Genomic DNA, 17,688 nt, shown 5'->3' with positions numbered 1-17,688 from the left:
ATAGAATAGAACCTGGGACCCTTTAGTCCGCAGGCTGACGCTCTATCCACTGAGCCAAGCCAGCTAGGGCATCATTCAGTTTTTATCACATTTGTAAATTTTTGTTGTGACTTATTTTTTGTTTTGTTTTCCACTTAACAAAGTCATAGTAGTGACCTGGAATGTCTTTCCTTGACACTATTACTAATATTTATATACTAGAGGCCCGGTGCATGAAATTTGTGCACGGGGGTGTGTGTCCCTCAGCCCAGCCTGCACCCTCTCCAAACTGGGATCCCTCGAGGGATGTCCGACTGCCCATTTAGGCTCGATCCCACCGGTGGTATCGGGCCTAAACGGGCAGTCGGACATCCCTCTCACAATCCAGGACTGCTGGCTCCCAATTGCTCGCCTGCCTGCCTTCCTGATTGCCCCTAACCACTTCTGCCTGCCAACCTGATCACCCCCTAACCACTCCCCTGCCAGCCTGATGGATGCCTAACTGCTCCACTGCCAGCCTGTTTGCCCCTAACTGCCCTTCCCTGCAGGCCTGGTCACCCCTAACTGCCCTCCCCAGCAGGCTTGATCACCCCCAACTGCCCTCCCTTGCAGGCCTGGTCCCTCCCAACTGCCCTCCCTTGCAGGCCTGGTCCCCCCCAACTGCCCTCCCTTGCTGGCCATCTTGTGGTGGCCATCTTGTGTCCACATGGGGGCAGGATCTTTGACCACATGGGGGCAGCCATCTCGTGTGTTGGAGTGATGGTCAATCTGCATATTACTCTTTCATTAGATAGGATAGATGTCTGGTGCACAGGTAGGGGCCAGCTGGTTTGCCCTGAAGGGTGTCCCGGATCAGGGTGGGGGTTCCCTTGGGGCATGGGGCAGCCTGGGTGAGGGGCCTGTGGTGGTTTGCAGGCCGGCCACGCCCCCTGGCGACCCAAGCGGAGGCCCTGGAATCTGGGGTTTATTTATCTTCTACAATTGAAACTTTGTAGCGTGGAGTGGAGCCAAGCCTTCTGCTTGCTCTGTTGCGGCAGCCATTTCTATTGGGATTTATGTATCTTCTATAATTGAAACTTTGTAGCCTTAAGCGGAGGCCTGGGCCAGCCAGGGTGTGCGGAAAGCTTGGCTTCCTCCATCGCCCGGGGCAACCCTAGCCTCCTGCTCTTTCCAGCTCCGGCTGCCACCGTTTCTGTTTGGATTTATGTATCTTCTATCATTAAAACTTTGTAGCCTTGAGTGGAGGCCTAGGCCGGCAAGGGCAGGCGGAAAGCTTGGCTTCCTCCATTGCCGGGGAAACTCAAGCCTCCCTCCTGCTCTCTGTGGCCATAGCCATCTTAGTTGGGTTTATTTGCATATTTGCTCCTGAATGGCTGGTGGGCGTGGCTAGTGGGCGTGGCTTGTGGGTGTAGTAGAGTGATGGTTAATTTGCATTTGCTCTTTTATTAAATAGTATTGTTAAAACATAAATTTGACACCAAGCTCACTCCTTGATTAAAATAAAATATCAGTTTCAATAGCAGGGTTATTATGAGTGCTACCATTATGATTATGTAACCATTCAATTCTGTCTGTCGAAAGGAAAGCCTTCAGCTTCAATATACATTGTCTCATGGACTGGAAACCATATCCATTGTAGACTATCCTTGAGTACAAAATTTGGCTGGATATCAAAAGCAATTTTGTAATGATTCAGCAAATTGAGGGTGTTACCCTCATTGTATTTGTTCTGCAGCCCTTTCTTGGGAAAGGTGAAATAATGGAGGTGTTATTCTACCAATATCTTCATGAGCATTTTATCTGATTTATTTGGAGGGAGCATTATAGAGAAATTTAGACTGTAGAGTAGAAGTAAAGAATGGTTTGTGGTAATAACTGTAATATTCTTTGGGAGAGTGATCTTACTGTTTTTATCTTCCCACATAGTCCAACCCCAATATAAACTGAGATATATAAATGTACTTTTAGAATAGAATTTCTTAGTAACTATTTTTTTGAACTTTCCTCCAGTTTGCTGAAAACTCTTCCATATTTATCAATTATCTCTTTTTTTCTTTTATGCTAATACTCTTGGTTCTTAAGTTATTATTTCTAACCCACATCCTATATAATAAAAGCCTAATATGCTAAGTGTCCAGTCGACTGGTTGGCCATTTAACCAATCAAAGCACACTATGCTAATGATATGCTACAACCAGTAGGTTAGCTTGCTGCTGGGATCTGGCCGATCGGGACTGAGCAAGAAGGCCTGGACACGCCCTGGAGCCTTCCCACGGTCCCTCCCCAGCTGGCCAACTTCCTGCATCCCTCCCTGGCCCTGATCGTGCACTGGTGGGGTCTCTTGGCCTGGCTTGCACCCTCTCCCAATCTGGGGCACCTCGGGGGATGTCAGAGAGCCAATTTTGGCCCGATCCTATAGGCCAGGCCGAAGGACCCCACTGGTGCACGAATTCATGCACCAGGCCTCTAGCCTATATAATAAAAGCCTAAGCAACCGTTACAGCAGAAGGACCGGAACGACCGGTCCCTATGATGCACACTGACCACCAGGGGGCAGACACTCAACACAGCAGCTGTCCCCTGGTAGTGAGTATGCTCCCACAGGGAGAGCGCCTCTCAGCCAGAAGCAAGGCTCACAGCTGGCGAGCACAGCTGCCACCATGGGAGCCTCTCCCAACTCCATGGCAGCAGGTGCAGCAGGCCAGGATGAGTGCGAGCGGCGCCTGGCCCCGATTCAGGCTCCTCCCTGGCCGTCTGCCTCTTGGCACACTGCTACATCAGGGGTCCTGAGGGGTCCTGGACTGCAAGAGGGCGCAGGCTGGGCTGAGGGACCTCCCATCCCACCCCAGTGCACAAATTTCATGCATTGGACCTCTAGTTTAAGTATAAAAGCTTCTTAATTCTTCATATTTTATGCCAGGTTTGTGTGTATGGGTTCTTTTTTTAAAAAGTGTTCTGAAAAAGCTGAGTTTTTCCATTGCCAGTAGCTCATCATTCTAATGTTAAAAGTTAGAGTCCAGAAAAACAGACCCTGTTATTGGACACCATCTGTATCACTAGCTGTTCATTTTCTACATCTTTCCTCCTTTTCCAAAGTCAAAATATTCAACTAAAATAAAAAAATATATATCTCCAAAGTTTTCAAATTCTAAACAGGATTTTCCATTGCCTGGAAGTCTAGTCCTCACTTATTTTTATTACATTGTGTTTTATTTAACATTTATCAATAGAAATTGGTAGTAGTGAGTGGTTTTGCTAAGTGTAGTGAAATTTTATATTATGAATGTCTTATTTTAACTTAATTATTTTAAGATTTGTTTTATGGAGATAGATTCTGAAGACTGTGTCATCCTGTTTATAATTATTACTAGAGGCCCTGTGCATGAAAATTCATACACTGGAGGAGGAGGTCCCTCAGCCTGGCCTTCCCTCTTTCATAGTCCGGGAGCCCTCAGGGTTGGGAAGCGACCCAGCGGTCAGGGGAAGGTGACTCCCCATCACATCTCTGCTGCTGCCACTGCCGGCAGCGCAAGCCTTGGCTGGCCCTGGTTACCTGAGCCTTGGGCGGCCCTGGGCGGCTGGGGGACTGAGGGGACTGGGGGACTCCAGAAGCAGGCGCCTCGGCAGGGCTGAGGGGACTGGGCACCGCCATCTTGTGGCTGTGGGTGCCACCATCTTTGAGGGCGTGGCAGTCAATTAGCATATTCCCTCCTTATTAGCTGTGGGCTCTGCCATCCTTGTGATGGCGTGGGGGTCAATTAGCATATTCCCTCTTTATTAGCTAGGATGTTGAATCCTTTGTCTTCCAAAGTTAATTATAAATTACTCAAAAATACTTGATTATCATTAGGTATTTCCAGTATTGGGGGTAATTCTTTATGAATAGGAAGTAATAAAGAATAGTTTTCACATGGTTGGCTTTTTGTTCACTCTGTCATTCACTCAGCAAATATTTTTTTTAAATATAATTTATTGATTTTTTTACAGAAAGGAAGGGAGAGGGATAGAGAGTTAGAAACATCGATGAGAGAGAAATATCGATCAGCTGCCTCCTACACACCCCTTACTGGGGATGTGCCTGCAACCAAGGTACATGCCCTTGACCGGAATCAAACCTGGGACCCTTCAGTCTGCAGGCCGATGCTCTATCCACTGAACCAAACCAGTTATGGCCACTCAGCAAATACTTAAGGATGCTTCTTTGGGCTGTGCCTGCAGAGGGGAATACTTGTTTACTAATGAATAAAAGTAATGATATCTTTTTTATTTTGTATTCTTCTGTTCATACCTATTGAACAATTCATTGAACTCTATTAAAAAGTCTGAACAAATTATTTAATTATAGTAAACTTGTCAAAGCTGCCTGGAGTGACATTCACTGTTAAATCTTACACTTGTTATAAATAGCATTGTAGATATTTCAAAGTTGCTGTAAAGTCTGATTTATATAATGTACTTATTAGGATGCTTTTAGCTTCATTCAATAGAAAATTCAATTCAGAGCACTCTGCACCATTAGGAAATATAGTCTTACATAACTGAATTTAGAGTTAGTTGGGCAGTGTCAGGGATTATTGATTCCACAGCCTTAGCTTTGTTATCAAAGATCAACATCTTTCTGCCCCTTTAACTGTACTGTTCACAATCCAAAGGGTAACTGCAGAGCTCAGAGGCATTTTACTTTCTTGTTCATATCCAACAGAAGGCAGTGAGCCATCTTCCCAAGCATGGAATATGTCCATTCAGATTAATGGGGTCATTCTGGGTAATAATAACACTGGGCTAATAAATCAATAAGTTAGGCTTATGTAAACTTTATAATGGATTTACCCCTTGGAGCTAGATTGCATTCCTGAACACAGTCAGAGTCCCATTAGGAAGAAGAAAGGGAGAAATGGATTTTGGATAAGCAACCAGCAGAGATCAACAGTAGCATTGCTTCTTTTTTAAAAAAATATATATTTTATTGATTCTAGAGAGGAAGGGAGAGGGAGAGAGAGATAGAAACATCAATGATGAGAGAGAATCATTGATTGGCTGCCTCCTGCATGCCCCCTCCTGGAGATCAAGCCAGCAACCCAGGCATGAGCCCTTGGCCGGAATCGAACCCGGGACCCTTCAGTCCACGGGCTGATGCTCTATCCATTAAGCCAAACCAGCCAGGGCAGCATTGCTTCTTAATGGTGAGGGTGTGGGCAAGGTCATTGACCATGTGGCTCATAGTCAGCTTTTGACAATAAAATGTTTGTGATGACTAGATAGAAATATTTATTTATGGTATAAGGTACAGAACCTTGAGTTTCATTTGAAATCTGAAGTCATTTTCTCCATAATCATTAACATATGAGTGCCCAGTTTTTTCCAAACTTCTTGGTGACTCAGTCCTAACAGGATACTTGGCAGAATTGAGTAGCTTAATTTGTAACACAGACTAGAATTTTAATTGAGCTTTATTTGCATTTGTTGAAAACATGGTAATTAAATGTCTTAATTGTACAATGAGTATGCTGCATTAAAAAGAAATAAGCAGCTTCATGTTATAACTTATTGAAAAGAGAAACTTGAGAGTATCTATTGTTATAGGTAATCACATGGGAAAATAGCTGATAGTTCAGTGCATAGAGTTAGTTAAAATAGGCATAAATGTTCATCAAAAATAGAAATTTCTATTTGTTTGGAAGGAGATCATATTTCTTTGTGTAGGCTTTCTGCAAAGGAAAGGTAATAATCTGTAAAGATGAGCAAAACTAAAGAGAACAATTATAAAATTTATATACCACTTAAAATAGTAAATTATCTAAATGTAGGTTTATGGTTAGTTCTTACACTGTAATTTTCTGTGTGAACACATAAATCAAGCCATTTGTTGCTAATACATTCTCAGTAGTTTTCTTCAAAAATTATTTATATGGTTTCTTATTTTATTAGTCTCTTATTTTATTAATTTTGAGTTGTATCTTGTTATAAAGCTAGTATTAAATGTACAGAAATTGTTATTTTAAAACTTTAAAATAATCTGACTAGTATATCAGTGACCTTGAGTATGCATATATATATATATATATATTTTTTTTTTTAATTAAGCATGGGTAGCCAATTTGTTTAAGTTTTTAAAAGAGTAATCTTGCATAGGGTAAAGTGAGATATTCCTATTTTTCCCTATCAAATAATTTTAGAGTTTGAAACATATGTAATGCAATACTTTAAAAGAACATCTTATGTTTGTACATATGAAGCTACATATTGCTAAATATTTTTAATTAGTTAGCATCAAATGGGTTAGTAAAATAAGTACACCTCCAGAAGAATTTCTGTGATAATGTATTATCAAAATTAGAATGTTCAAAATAAGTATAAAGAATTCTCAAATGTCCGAGTATCATCTTAAATAGTTCACTGGCTTGGGGCAGGAAACTGGGTAGGATATTTTATTTTGTAAAATGTGTTTATAAAACCCAAAGTTAATAAATGATTTAATACTAATTTTCTCTGTTTCACCCAATTTATAAAATAATTGGTATTACATACACCAGAAAATTATTGTGATTATGAAAAGAATTGGCAACAAATGTAACTTCAGTGCACAGTTAGTTGTGATGGCTCTGCCTTTATTCTGTTACCAAGCCAAGAGCAGACATATGCCCCTGTACTTCTGCCAACTATCAGGCCGAGAACTAGCATTCATGAGTTATGGTGATGGCTGCTGTGGAAGACAAAGTCGTTTACATTTACTGGGCTCATTTTTTTTGTTTATAGTTTCAAACATTGATGAGGGTTGTATAATCCATTAGACAATACATACAGGACTAACAATATCTTAAAAATATACCAAAGATGATGAGAGCCGAAAGAAGTACAGTTGACCCTTAAACATCGTGAGTTTCAACTACGCAGGTCCACTAACACGTGGGTGTTTTTCAGTAAATAAGTACACTACTGTCAATGTATTTTCTCTTATAGTTTTCTTAATGACATTTTCTTTTCTTTAACTTACTTTATTGTAACACAGTATATAATACATATGCTATACAAAAGCTGTAAGTTGACTGCTTATGGTATCAGTAAGGCTTCAGTCAACAATAGTCTATTAGCAGTTAAGTTTTGGCGGAGTTAAAAGTTACATGTGGATTTTTGATTGTGTGGAAGTTGGTGCCTCTAAACCCCATGTTGTTCAAGAGTCAGATATATAATGGGCCTTCCCAGTGTTACTGTAGTTGGGGTCTGGCCAATTTTTTCAGGCTTGATTAGAGAAGAGTGGGCATTGTTCTGAAGCTAGAGGAATGGCAATACCCAGAGACTGCATAAATGCTTGTGTGGTTGGGAAAAAGCCATGAGTCAGGTACCAGTAATCTTTCATTTAAACAACCTTTTATGAGCAGCTGCTGTCTGTGTGGCATTCCTCATTTTAGAAGCTCAGAGAGTGGGAGATAGACATATGTGAAGTGCAACAATAAAAGTTTGTTACAAAGAGATATGGAAGTATAGGTAAAAGGAGTTTTGCATGTTGGGTTTAGAAAATCCACTACCATCCATCTGTTTAATTTGAGTATACCAACTGACCTAGGTTTGTAGCTCGCAAGAACTTTTGAGAATTGTTTTATAGTGATTTGGTCAATTATCTCAAAGTTGAGGCCACACCTATTTCCCAAAAGGTTGAGAGAGTGGTTTTTTAATCAGAGCATAACCATATCAAGGGTATTGACAAGGTGCTGCAGCCCTACTAAAGCTGTATTTACATTCTCCTGAGGGGCTGTCATTGAAAAGGCTTCGCATAATTAGCAAGCTCTTGAGACACTAGGCCAGAATATTCTTTCCCTCCTCTTTGTAGACCACAAAAAATTACAGCCTTAGCTCACCATTTATTTGCAAGGCTATGGATTTTTACTAGCAATGGCCATCTGAAAATTGTAACTGGCTTCCTCCAATAAATCTACACAATTCCTATTTATGCATTAGTTGAAAAAGAGTAAAAGAAACAATTTTTTTTTAAATCTGCCATGTTAATTGGAAGAAGAGAGTGGCTCACATTTAGATAACCCAGTACAGAAGGAGGTCAATCTTTCTGAAGTCATTTCTACAGTTGCTAACCCATCCTAGAGCCAATGCATAATTGATCTTGCTTCTTGAGTGATTCATCAATGTGAGCCACAAGTCACAGTATTCAGTTACCATACAGGATTAACAACACGTTTCTGAAATATATTTCTGACTGCTGTAATTATATTCTGGGAAGACTGTGTAATGACTGGTTGATAGATTACTGAAATATATGCTGAATGAAGCATGGAATCTAGCAATCACAAACAGAGTTGACTAAAAATTCATGAAGGTCTTGCTAAAGTACAACTGTACAAGGATATAATAGTAGAAAGATCCCCAGGCAGGAAGTGTGCTGGACCCAGATCTTTCCGTTTCCTTAGCATTTAGAGGAAGAAGTTGGTCTAAATGACCTCCAGAGTACCGCCTGGATTTATACTGGGTGATGTTCTTATTCTTTGGACCTAGGGTATGACCTGCTGGAATGGGAAATATGTTGGCTCATGTTTTTAACCAAATGTGTCAACAAAAAGAATTCTTTTAGTATTATGGTAAATAGCTGGCATTAATAAAAGTATCAATTGGCTGTACTCATCATCATTTGATAGTCTCTTTTCAGATGCATGAGGGTTTAGTAGCATAACGCTAAGATATTGAGTTTGTTTTAATATGTCTTATTATACTCTTGTTATTGTGTATTGCTAACTTAAGTGCTCCTCACTGAATTTCACTTGAAGATACATTAACTTGATTTAGAGATCTGTTCTTTGTGAAAGACTGGGAAGAGGCCTAACTGCTCTATTTGGTTCTACATTAGAAGAAGCTTAAAAATATTGATTCATACTTACTTTGTTGGTGGAGAAAAAAAGATGATCTCAGAATTCAAGGGGTAACACAAAGCCCCAAACCATAGGCAATCAATCTCAGAAAAGATTTTATGAGAATGGCTGAATATGTGTATCTATTGCTTCCCAACAAATTCTGAAAGGTTTTTTGGTAGGTGGAAACCCACTCTAGTTACTTGTTTCTTTCAGATGCAAACAGTTTGGGGTATTGGACCATATTCTTATGAAATGTTGGTTCACTGGATGGAATCTTGTTATTTAGTACAGCTTTTATCTACAAAGTTCAGAGGTGTATGAGGTTATTGAATCACACATTTTCATGATTCCATTCAACTCTGTTTACCTGCTATTGGGTAGACTCACATGAAAAATTAGTTAGGATTAGAAGATATAGTACCATTTGCTTGTGATGTTGACCTTATTTAATAGCATCATAAATAAAAGCTGCAGAAGCTGTGAAGATCCAGTCTGCTGTTTGCAGAAATGACAAATGGACATGTTTTAGAGCCTGAGGAAACAAATTCTTGTGCTACCATTGGTGTGCTAACTAGAGAGTGGTATAATATAACTCACTAATGAGGGGCTAGAGTGGATCCACTTCATTCTTATCCAGGAGGAGTGTAAGTACTTGGGGAAGGACTGCTTATTTTCATTTTGCAAATATAGTAAAAAGGACCATTACGGGTCTGTGCTGTAATGAGGACCAGCCAATTCCCACAGCAATACATGTTCTGTGTCAAGGAGGATGTTACTCTGGGGAAATCAGCACCTGGCTGAAAAGCAGCTTCTCTTGGTCTATTGGCACATCATTTTCTATACAAATGTTCATAGAAGTCATCCACATCACATATTCAGTTTTAATTCCATGCAGCAGTAAATAGCACTGCAGCCCATGTTAATAGCAAGACTGTACAGTACAACATATGGGAAAATAAAATCCTCACATATATTTTAGCTTCCTTATTTTTGTTCCTTTGGTTCACTGTATTCTTTATCTGTTTTTGTTTTTGTTTCCTTCCAAGTGGAAGAAGATACAGAAGAAAGCTCAAGATCAGGGAGAGAGTCTGTGTCCACAGCCAGTGACCAGCCTTCATATTCTCTGGAAAGACAAATGAATGGAAACCAAGAGAAAGGAGATAAGATTAATAGGAGAAAGGATAAAACTGGAAAAGAGAAGAAAAAAGATAGAGATAAGGAAAAGGATAAAATGAAAGCCAAGAAGGGAATGCTGAAAGGTCTAGGAGACATGTTCAGGTAAGTCTTTACCAACCCAAATCAGATCATTCCTCAACATGTGTATGAGGTCAATAAGAAATACTAAAACACAAATTTGAAAACATTTTGTTTGAGGTCAACCAAAATTCTTTTCTAATTTCCAGTCTTAGCTACTTCATTGTTATATTCTTAATGATTTCACCTTCATTATTTTAGACCATTTTATTGGCCTTAAAGATGATATCTTGCCAACTATGGAAATGACTGTAGAGAGGAAGGAGGGACAAGTCTATATCTTAGCTATGCATAAGATTAACAGCCCCATTGAGACAAAAGACTGTTAAAGCAGTGTTTGTTCTTTTGTGAGTATGAACAATGGTTCATTATTTAAATTTAACATAGAGCTCAAGTTAGAGGTAGCATTTAAAGGTTCATTAATAACAAGTCTAATAAAAATATTACAAATAGAGCTTTAATTAAACTGTGTTGATTAATTTAATTTATGTTATTTCAGTCGTAAAGGTTTAATTAAATGTAGTCTCTAGCTGTTTTCTGACAGAAGTTTTTGTGTCCCTCAATTATATTATAGGATTACTTAGCATATCATGCTTTACAAATGATTGCCACACAATAAAAGTGACAAGTTTTTCTTAAGTTGCACTGCAACTCTTCCATAAATGTTCATCTAAGGTGATTTATAATATTCAGGTATTCAATGTACAGCATAAAGATTAGTTGATTGTCCCATAAATTAAACCCCTATAAACATATCATGATGATGGTTTAAATTGAAAACATACAGCATAATCATTCAACTCTTCAAAAAGTAGTTATCCTACATTATGAATCTCTTCCTTTTGACCTTTTTTAATTAAAAATGTGAATGAGCTTTTCTTTTCACAGAAATTTTTTATTGATGATCCTGAGGTTACCCTCAGTAACTCAAGGAATTATAGATATGTCAAGCCTACAACGTTGAGGATTTAGGGTCCAGCCTTCAGGCTACACAGCACAATAGATGTGTTCTGTAGATGTCTGATTAAGACAAGTGCGTGGAAGAAGTAAGCAATAGATGGAGATAACACAAAACCTGGCCTATTAGCTGTGTCAGTTTTATTTTAAATACAATTGGATTTCCATCTCCAGTGCCTCAGAACATTGGGATTTTCATTAGTTTTTCTTGCTTATATACTGATCCTTCTGAATCCATTTTCAGTCAGATCATCATTTTTCATTATATTCCATGTTCAAGAACACTTGGGGTGACGTTACCTTAATTGCCACTTTATTTCCGTTTCTGTGTTAGCCAGGGCTTTTTTTCATTCCTTATATGCAAACTGACAGCTCCTAAATGATTACCTACATAACACACAGAAATAAGGTGGTTGCCCATCAATTAAAATTTGAGGAATTTGTACTACTGTCTTCTTCAAATTAGAGAATATGATAGGGGAGCAAGCCTCCCCTGAGACTTACAGAGCCAACTTGGAGCCCAGTCACATTTCCAGGGTTTCTCCTGAAGTCTGAAAGCTAATGGCTTATTAGTTTTCATTCATCAGCTAACATTTATCTAATAGACACAGTGCTCTATTCTTCTCATGGAATAGAGGATAAGAAAACTTTTAGTTTGTTTATAAATTATTTTATAAATTATTTTAATTATAAGTGCTTTTTTATTTTTTTATGTTTTATTTATTTATTTATTTTTTGTAACTTGTAACTTCAGAATAAGAGAGACCTTATGATAGAGTTTTCTTTTGGGGGCCAGAGGAGTGGAGAGTGTCAGGGCCGTGGGGAAATATATATTGTTTCAAAGGGACCCTGAAATACAGCACAGTCCAACCTTCTTTTTGATAAAAGTTCTCTGAAATACTATATGATGTTTTTTCTAGATCAAATTCTATAGCTTATACCTATAACCAGCTTTGTGATGAGGAAGTGGACCCATTTATGCTTTGAAGGCCTGGTATTCTTGAAAATAAACTTCTATGTTTAGGTGCCAGGGCTGAGGGTTCTTTTCTAAGAATTAAGTTTATGTCCTTCCAGTATTTAAGAATGACTATTAAGAAAATCAAAGATGTCTACACTTTTCTGGGCATATAACATATAAATGGTCTGCTAGAGTCAACATACATTGGCTTGTGAAAGCCAGTTGTTCAATTTTTAGAGATTTTTGCCAACCAGTTGTTAAATTTTAGTACAACCAGTTGTTAATTTTTAGTACAACCATTACTAAAAATTAAATAAGTTCTATAAAGTACTCAAAATCTGTCACTTCTTAATTATTTTATTACATTTTACTATAATCTCTGCTTCTGAGGTTATTTACACTGATTGCATTGGCATGGTGCTAGTACTGTATATGGTGTGCTCTTCTCAGCTTCAGATCTGGGACATCATGCTGCCAGCTTAAAGTCAGCCATGTCGGGAGGACTTGCAACATGAAGTATGTGAATTCCACAAAACTGAGCTTTTTCTCCCAGGAGAGCACGACACCACATGGGGAGGAAAAATAAATTCTCTGCTACCCTTCTAAGTTTTCCCAGTTGAAGAAATAAACAAATTAACATGAGACAGATTAACAAGAGAAAATGACCAGATTTATTACCTATACACGTATGGGGTTCCTAAGAACATGGAACCTACTTCTTTAACAGTGGGACACAGAAAGGACTGACTAAATGGCTCTTGATAGGTTTCTCCCTGTCTATCACACTAGTTCATATTAAAATATAGTTATCTGTGATGATTGCTCCTTTAGAGCAAGTCATCTAAATTCTTTTAGACAGGGGGAAGACCAAAGATTTTTCCAGATTCTGTCATTCCTTAAAAATAACTAGCTTAAAATAATGTCTTAAAAAAGGGGCATATTTTGGGGTGACAAACTTGGCTTCCCCTCACCATGGAGAATGTAAATATGTCTTAAGCAGAGTTGTTCTATTCAGGGGTGGGCAAACTTTTTGACTCGAGGGCCACAATGGGTTCTTAAACTGGACCGGAGGGCCAGAATAAAAGCATGGATGGAGTGTTTGTGTGAACTAATATAAATTCAAAGTAAAGGAGCGGAGGGGAGAGCAAGAGAACCCTCCGCTCTTTCGGCTCCGCGGGCCACACAGAACAGCCGAACGGGCCGGATCCCGCCCGCGGGCCGTAGTTTGCCCATGGCTGTATCTATCTTGTCTACTTTTCTTGATCATGACTGCCTTCTTTTGACTACAAACCAGTGCTTCATCCCTCTGGGAAATGGTTGAAGCTTACCAAACACTCTCCTTGGAAATGAGTTGAGAATAATTTATTAAACATAAAATAAGTATTTTGTCTTACTATTGGCTCTCAATCATTTCTTCATACTATTATTATATCTCCATAGTATTTCAGAAGACTTTTAAAGCATTATTAGGTTTTTAAAAATATTTTTACTGCCTTTTATACCTACTGGATCTAATTATTTAAGGCTAATAGACTCTCAGATTGATTCTTTTATGCTTTTTTAATAACATAGGGAAAATAGTAAGATTTTAAAATTAGTCGCTTCCCTTCTCTTTGTTCTTTTAAATAGTATGTGATTTCCTTAGCAAGGTTGCTTTTAAATAGCTTAATAAAAATGTGTATGTGCCTATAGATTTTTTAGAACAGTTTGTAAGGAGATTCAAATATAGCTTGCCCATGTTGGCCTAAACTACAAAGCAAGGATGTGTATGTGTGTGTGTTATGATTTTGTTTCTGTGTGTTGGTTCAGATAATAGAAAAAGGTTTTTCTCTTTAGTTGCTTGAGAAAGTAATAATGTGTTTTCTTCGAAGATAGGCTCACACGCTCTCCCCACTCCCTCAATTCCACACCACCCCCGCACCTCTCGAAAAAACAAACAAACCACACACTCTATTCCTACCCCTATAGGGTGTATGTGATTTTTGGTTAAATTTGTTGAGGGCCTAATAGATGGACCATATTTTTAAAACTCTACGAGAGAAAGCTGTGGAACATTGTGCAGGTATTTTAATTCATTGGTATATACAAATGTCTTTGTTTTCTGTTTCACACACTGAATGATAGACACAAAAATGACTTAATTATTTTTGTTTTTTAGTATAAAACATTTTTTCATCTTTACCTGAGGGTATGTTTTTATTGATGAGAGAGGAGACAGAGATAAACATTCATTGATTGCCTCCTATACATGCCCTGACCAGGGATTGAACTGGCAACCTAGGTGCCCTGACTGGGAATCAAACCCCCGACCTTTTGGTGTACAAGACAACATTCCAACCCATTGAGCCATATGGCCGGGGCAAAAATGATTTAATTATTGATAACTCTAGGAAAGAATATTGTGTCATATGAATTCTGTCTATAAATTATGGATTATATGAAGTGCAGAGTTGTCTTAATGCAAGTTTTAAATCTATAAGGAATCAAATAATAAATATAAAGTGTGTCATGTTTGTATGAATTTCTCCTTGAATATACAACATCTTCTTTTGCATGTAAGGAGCTCCTATTGCCTTAATTAAAGAGGCTTTGTAGCTCAGAAAGCTTTGTGTACTTACTGAACAGGTAACATGACTTGTTAATGCAATCATTCTGAGTGCAAAGTGCAGAGTAGGGGACCGGCTGAACTTTTGAGTCTATATACGTTTGATTCTCAGATGCTTGACTATTCAAATTTAATACTCTAAAATATTTCTGAGAATTCTGCAGTTGTATGAGATTGGCACCAAAGAGGGACAGATATCTATTGTGTAATGTTTTAAATGTGTTCATTTTAAAATGAAAATAACAGCATTATTATTTTTAAAATTGATTTTTAGAGAAGAAGGGAGAGGGAGAGGGAGAGAGAAATATCAATGATGAGAGAAATCATTGATTGGCTGCCTCTTGGATGCCCCACACTAGGGATCAAGTCTGCAACCCGGGCATGTGCCCTGACTTAGAATCAAACCTTGACCTCCAATAGCAGCATTAACAAGCAACATGTTTTGGCCTCAGTTTCTATCTCCAGCTTGAATAATCAGCAAGATATTAAGCATTTAAAAATACTTTCTTCAGCCCTAGAGTAAGTGCAATTTGATATTACTTTTCTTGAAAACTCAGAATTATTATCATTTGAACGTCCTAGAATTGCATGGCACTGAAGGTTCTTAGAGCTGCCCTTACTGTGCACGTATCAGGTTATTTGTGCTGTTGTCCTTGTGTGGTAGCCTAGACCCTATCTCAATGGAAGCTCAAGCAAAAGTAATGTTGCAATATTCCTATTATTAAAATAGAATCCTCCAATTACATTTAAAATGATGACCTGAGTCCCTGCGGCATTGTTTATTCGGTTCTGTAAGAAGAAATAGATCATTTAGTTTGAAACCTTGTTTGGCTTAGAATATAATTGTTTTCAGAACACAGTGAACATGATCAGATTTTAACAGTTAATGTGCCAGCTGGTATTGGCTCAGTGGCTGAACATCAACCTATGAACCAGGAAGTCACCGGTCAGGGCACATGCCCTGATGTTTCTATCTCTCTCTCCCTTCCTCTCTGAAATCAATTAAAAAATATGTTTTAAAAAAGTTAATGTTGTAGTTGGATTATACCTTTTAGACTGTTGAGAGAATAACAAACACAATTTACTATTGCTTCTTCCCTTACTTGTGCGTACTAACTGTGTGTCTGTACCGTGTTTCTCGTTCAGCCTTGCCAAACTGAAGCCTGAGAAGAGATGAACAACAAACCAGATTCAAAAATGGCTTGAAAAGCACATGTTGCACAGTTGTTTTTAAACAATAAATTTACTTTTAATGAATTCTTAGTGGCTGTTGACAAATTTTGTTTACGACATCAGCAGTTTTGATGGCTTAGTAATTTCCATATTAATCAATTTGGAACTTTTTTATTTTGATTTCAATCTTGGTGTTTAAATCACTGCTTGGAAAGGCAAAGAAGTCTTTTTTCCTATCATTTTTATGGAAAACCAGTCCTAGCTGCTGGCGTATTCAGAAATCATCAGCACACACCAATCAGATGTAAGAACCAATGCTTTCAAGTGTATGTAATGTACTAATTTGGTTTCATTATGTAGGTCAGTGGCTAGGGACACAGGCACGCAGCGGATGAACAGTTCAAGGGCAAGGAGGTGTGTCCATTGGGATAGTCACTCATCAGTTGATGACCAAGTGGGCCAGGTAGAAAGTGACTTTTGGGCAAAGAAAAGTGACTTCATGGGTTACAGAATTTAGATAAAAAAATGAAGGGTTAAGGAAATATCTGTGTTCAGGGATGGCTGAACCAGCAAGTACTTCCAATGGGAAAAGTGGAGATACTTTGACCAGTAATCCTGAGGTTTGCTGAGACCATAGGGAATGGGGGCACACACTTTTATAGAAATGTTTCTGGAGAGAGTCTGCCTGGGTAAGTGCTCCAATCACAGATCCAAGTGCCGGCCCAGGTGGATCACAGTGTCCTTACATTAGAATGAAGCTTTCTACTGGGAAGAAGGCTTTGTTTTTCATGGCCCCTCAGGATTTCACACACAGACTGCATTTAGCAAGCTCTGTTTCTCTGAAAACCTTATGGTTACTGCATTCCACTTAGAAATGAATGTGATAATGGAAAAAAACCATTTAATAAAAGGGTATTGGAGAACTGGGTTGTGTGCCATGAGAAGGATTTCACTCTGCAGACATAGTAGAGCTTGCCACGCCACCCTTGCCCCCACTCTGCCAAGTGGAATTTACCTATATTATAGGAAGAACACACACAAAACAGGGTTTATTTGTTTGTGTCAGAAGTGTTGGGACTTGTAGTTTTATATGACTTGGGCCTTGTGAATTAATGTGACCAGTTTCGTGTTGGTAAAATCAAATGGCGTCTGGTACAACCTGCTGGGGATATAGGGAATGCAGTTTAAATCATCCAAATGAGGTACCGGAGCAATACTGTGTCATGACAAAGACTGAACTTAAAGGGAATGATTCTGCATAATCTTACTTGTTTTCTTATTTCATCTGGAATAGAACATATATTGTTCTATAAGTACACCTATTGGAAAGTTTCCTTGGAATAAGTTCCAAATTTGTAAATCCCAAGTACTTACTGTATGCTTCTTTTAATTTGAATGTAAACAGAGGTTCCTGTTTTTAACATAGGAAAATAAGTGTCAGCCTGACCTGTTAGCAAAGACAAGTTCTAGGGTAGCTGATATCCTACTCTTCAAGTATTCTTCTTTTCCTTGTTGGCAGTTTTAAGTAGAGAGCCTCTGACATCTACAGCACTGAAGCTGACTGCAAAGGGAGCCAGAGGGACACAGAGCATGACAGCTAGGCCTTTCTGAGGCCTTCCTAGCATTTTTAAACATTTCTTTTCCATAGACCTGCAGCATGAATATAGAATGCAAGTATCATGAATGACACTTACTTTATAGTGTCTGCAAAGCAAACCTTTTTTGTAAAAGAAATTTTTGACAGTTCTGAGATGCTAAGTCAATTTCAATTTCAGACTGGGTAAAAAATGGAATCCTTTTTTTTTTTTTTTTTGCAATTGATGTGAAAATTGAAGGCTAGTGACTATTCACTCTCTAATAGCACAGGGTAAATAAATACTATCACACCATTGAAAAATGTACTA

At 38.5% G+C, this 17,688-nt stretch overlaps 1 protein-coding gene across 25 annotated transcripts in view; it reads left to right on the top strand.

Moving 5' to 3' along the window:
- PARD3 (par-3 family cell polarity regulator) overlaps positions 1–17,688 on the top strand; it is a 781,475-nt gene that overhangs the window by 510,315 nt on the left and 253,472 nt on the right. For 15 of the 25 annotated variants that reach the window (XM_080641367.1, XM_080641363.1, XM_080641381.1 and 12 more), the window contains one exon: positions 9,884–10,115. In XM_080641367.1, coding sequence (XP_080497493.1) covers positions 9,884–10,115 — 232 coding nt within the window. Of the gene's footprint in view, positions 1–9,883; positions 10,116–15,757; positions 15,874–17,688 lie in introns of those variants that run through there. The other 10 variants (XM_080641375.1, XM_080641373.1, XM_080641370.1 and 7 more) reach the window with 3 other exon arrangements.

The sequence above is a fragment of the Plecotus auritus genome (genome assembly GCF_963455305.1).
Source record: "Plecotus auritus genome assembly, chromosome: 1".
NCBI classification, from domain to species: domain Eukaryota; kingdom Metazoa; phylum Chordata; class Mammalia; order Chiroptera; family Vespertilionidae; genus Plecotus; species Plecotus auritus.
Note: the sequence above shows the minus strand (reverse complement) of the source record. Positions and strands in the feature narration are given on the sequence as shown.